Consider the following 2965-nt stretch of genomic DNA (forward strand, 5'->3'; position numbering starts at 1 on the left):
GGCTTTCAGAACTATCTGTGCATCAGGAAGTTAGGTGTTTAAAATGCTCATATTTATTCTGCCAGAAAAATGAACAAGCGCCTGGTTTTAATTTTGAAGAATTTACAGATTCTTCGAAGAATATAAAATAAACTGAGAGGTTACTAACAGAAACGAGACTCATAAGAGACTTCAATCCCTACAGCAGTGCCATATTTCTTTTTCAGTCCTGGAAATACTGCTATTATTGCTAGGTTTGTTTGCTCCTCTTCCCCTGTTGTTCTCTCTCCCACGGCAGCTGCAGGAACCCCGGTCCCACAATGCCATCTATCCAGCTGCCACTGCTGCTCCTCTGCCTGACCTTGTGTGGTGTTTGCCTCAACGGCGGGCAGCCCCTTCCAGAGGGAAGCGAGAACAAGGGAAGAAGTCCCCTGGATGACATCCTGCAGAGGTCTAAAAGCCTCATTCTTCAGTCTGTCCTCAAGAAAGCTGAAAAGGAAGAAGAGATGATGAATAAAGGTATATATAACACTGGAGACATCCATCTGGTGATGGTGGCATGGTACTTGGCTGAGATCATTAGATCCAACGTATAGTTCCCAGGTTCTAATGTATGTATTTATTACTCTGACTAAGGGGAGGGGAAGGATAGGAGGTCTGCTGCAATACACTGATACAGAGTTCTCAAAAGGCGCTTTCTTCTCTAAGATCTCCCCACTTAGGCAATGCTGTACCATTACTAAGCAGCTGCTGCATAATAAGAAGGTAGAAGACTGTCACAAAAAATTTGCCTGTCCTGCAAGTACTTCCTTCCCTAGGGAAGCTCTAAGAGGACACGTGGAGGACACTCCCCAGTTGTGGACCCTGTACCTAATGTTAATTGGAGGTGGGAGTGCTGCCATTCACCTACTACCTCAACCCACCGGTTTTTACACCCCAACAGAGGTGGGCTTTTCCGTGGCTGGGAATGCAGAGGCTGCTCCAGTGTCCGCTGCCTCTTAGCTTGCAGATGCTCTGCTCTCACTAGTCACAGCCGTGGAAGCAAATCAGACTCAGGGATTGCAAGAAGTAGCACACAGGTGCCTGCCACCAACAAGGAGCACAGAGCCCTTTCAGAGTGGAAAGAGGAGCTGGCCCCAAGTGCCCATAGAAAAAGCCTTCCTCCCTCTTCACATGAATGCTGAGAGTTGGTTATGTCAATCCAAGACCTTAGATATTAAAAAGAGCTTAAAAATGAGTGAGAGAGACTAATAGAGTTATGACTGGTAGCTGGAAATACTGAGCTGGCTTTCACATGTCCACATCCCTGCTTCTACTTGTGTCTCAGCCCTATCCTTGCCCTGTCTCATGCTGACTTCCAGCTCTTCCCCATACCCAGCTTCTGCAGCTGATTTCTTCCAGCTGCTCGGCATCTTGTACTCACCTCCCTTTACCTGAATCTGACACATTTACCTGAATCAACACATTAGGCTTTGTCATTGCATGTCTTCCCATTTGGCTGCAGCTAGATCCTAATGTATCAATCCATCCTCGCTAAAAATGTGCCAGAACTATTTTGACAGATGCCATCCAGAGTGATCAAATTAAAGACCATACAGTTAACTGTGCAATTAAATGGGCATAACGACCAACAGATTATGATTCTGAACCATAGAACTCCACAAATTCCCGTTTCAACTTCCTTAGTGAGGATTATGGGGGCTCATTCTCATTAACATTATTCTTTTCCTTGGACAGAATCAAATGCCCCTCTGCCAGAATGGCTTTCCAAAAAACAACACCCTGGGAAAAAGTACCTAAGTGACCTGGAGAAGAGACAGCATCCTGGAAAAAGAGATATTGGGGAAGACACATCTTATGGAGACATTCAGAAGAGGCAGCATCCAGGGAAAAGAGAGATAGAAGATGACCTTGATGGCTATCTGGAGCTGAAAAAGCAACAGCATCCTGGCAGAAGGTCATTGTCGGATCAGTATGCTGACACTGCTAGTGCACAGCTAACCTACTTGAATGAGTTATCCAAAAGACAGCATCCAGGCAGGAGGTATCTGATGTACGGGCGCCAGTATCCTAGCAAAAGAGGCTGGAATGATGAGCTAGACCTAAATGACCAATATGGTGAGAAACGCCAGCACCCTGGAAAAAGGCACTGGAATTCTGACAGCCCAGATGATTCAGGCCCCTGCAACTTTCAGGAGTCCTTCACCTGTAACAAAGGCAGCTTGTTACTTGATTTAGTAGAAAATGTTAGCAAAGACAGGGTAGAAGAAAAACGTCAGCACCCAGGAAAGAGATCAGCATGGGAGAGTGAAGCAGAGGAATGAGAAAATAATTGTGTATCATTTGCATTTGGTGAAGTAAAATGCCAGATCACTACAAAATTCTGTTCACTCCCTTTTGGCTTCCTGCTGCTGACCTCTGCACCTATCTTGCAGTGCGTTCATGTTCCCATTTAAGTTAATGGCTTTGTCACACACCTAAAGTAAAGGAACTAAAGGACCCAGTTGAATGGGACAGGGAGGTACTGAGGGTCTTCAAATACCTCACTTTAGGAAGTTAAGAGGGCTCATCTCCTTATGGGCCCAGACCCCAGAATAATCCCACTATGTGTGTCCAATTTTCTGTTCCCAAATGACTAAAACAGGCTTTTAAATATCTGTTCTAATGCTACTAACGTGGAATAATTATATGATTTCCTCTCGCTTCAGTGAAAACAGTAAATTAATAGAGAAGGAGAAAGAAGGACAGCATATGCCAATTATCTCAAAATTAAATTGAATAGGTTTTCAATTCTAAATGATACATTAATGAGACCTGAACCCTTCTGCACTACAATCTGTCCAGGCAGTAAGCACAGAGATAGGAACTGTTCCAACTGGAACAGATTAGATGACTGACTTCATAGTTTGACTTGGAACTGGCACATAAAAACCCTTTTCATCTAAGAGGCTGCACAGTGCAAAGGGTTAATGCATCCCAGAGCACC

The 2965-nt window shown here is 44.5% G+C and overlaps 1 protein-coding gene across 1 annotated transcript; it reads left to right on the top strand.

The window, feature by feature from the left end:
* Window positions 1-299: 299 nt before the first annotated feature.
* Window positions 300-2303, top strand: TRH (thyrotropin releasing hormone; the record flags this gene model as incomplete). The annotated part of the gene is made up of 2 exons (XM_082322521.1): window positions 300-498; window positions 1717-2303. 2 exons carry the CDS (start codon window positions 300-302, stop codon window positions 2301-2303), a joined length of 786 nt encoding a protein of 261 aa, XP_082178647.1.
* Between the last annotated feature and the right edge of the window lie 662 nt (window positions 2304-2965).

This window comes from Platalea leucorodia (genome assembly GCF_965183815.1).
Source record: "Platalea leucorodia genome assembly, chromosome: 9".
Lineage (NCBI taxonomy): Eukaryota > Metazoa > Chordata > Aves > Pelecaniformes > Threskiornithidae > Platalea > Platalea leucorodia.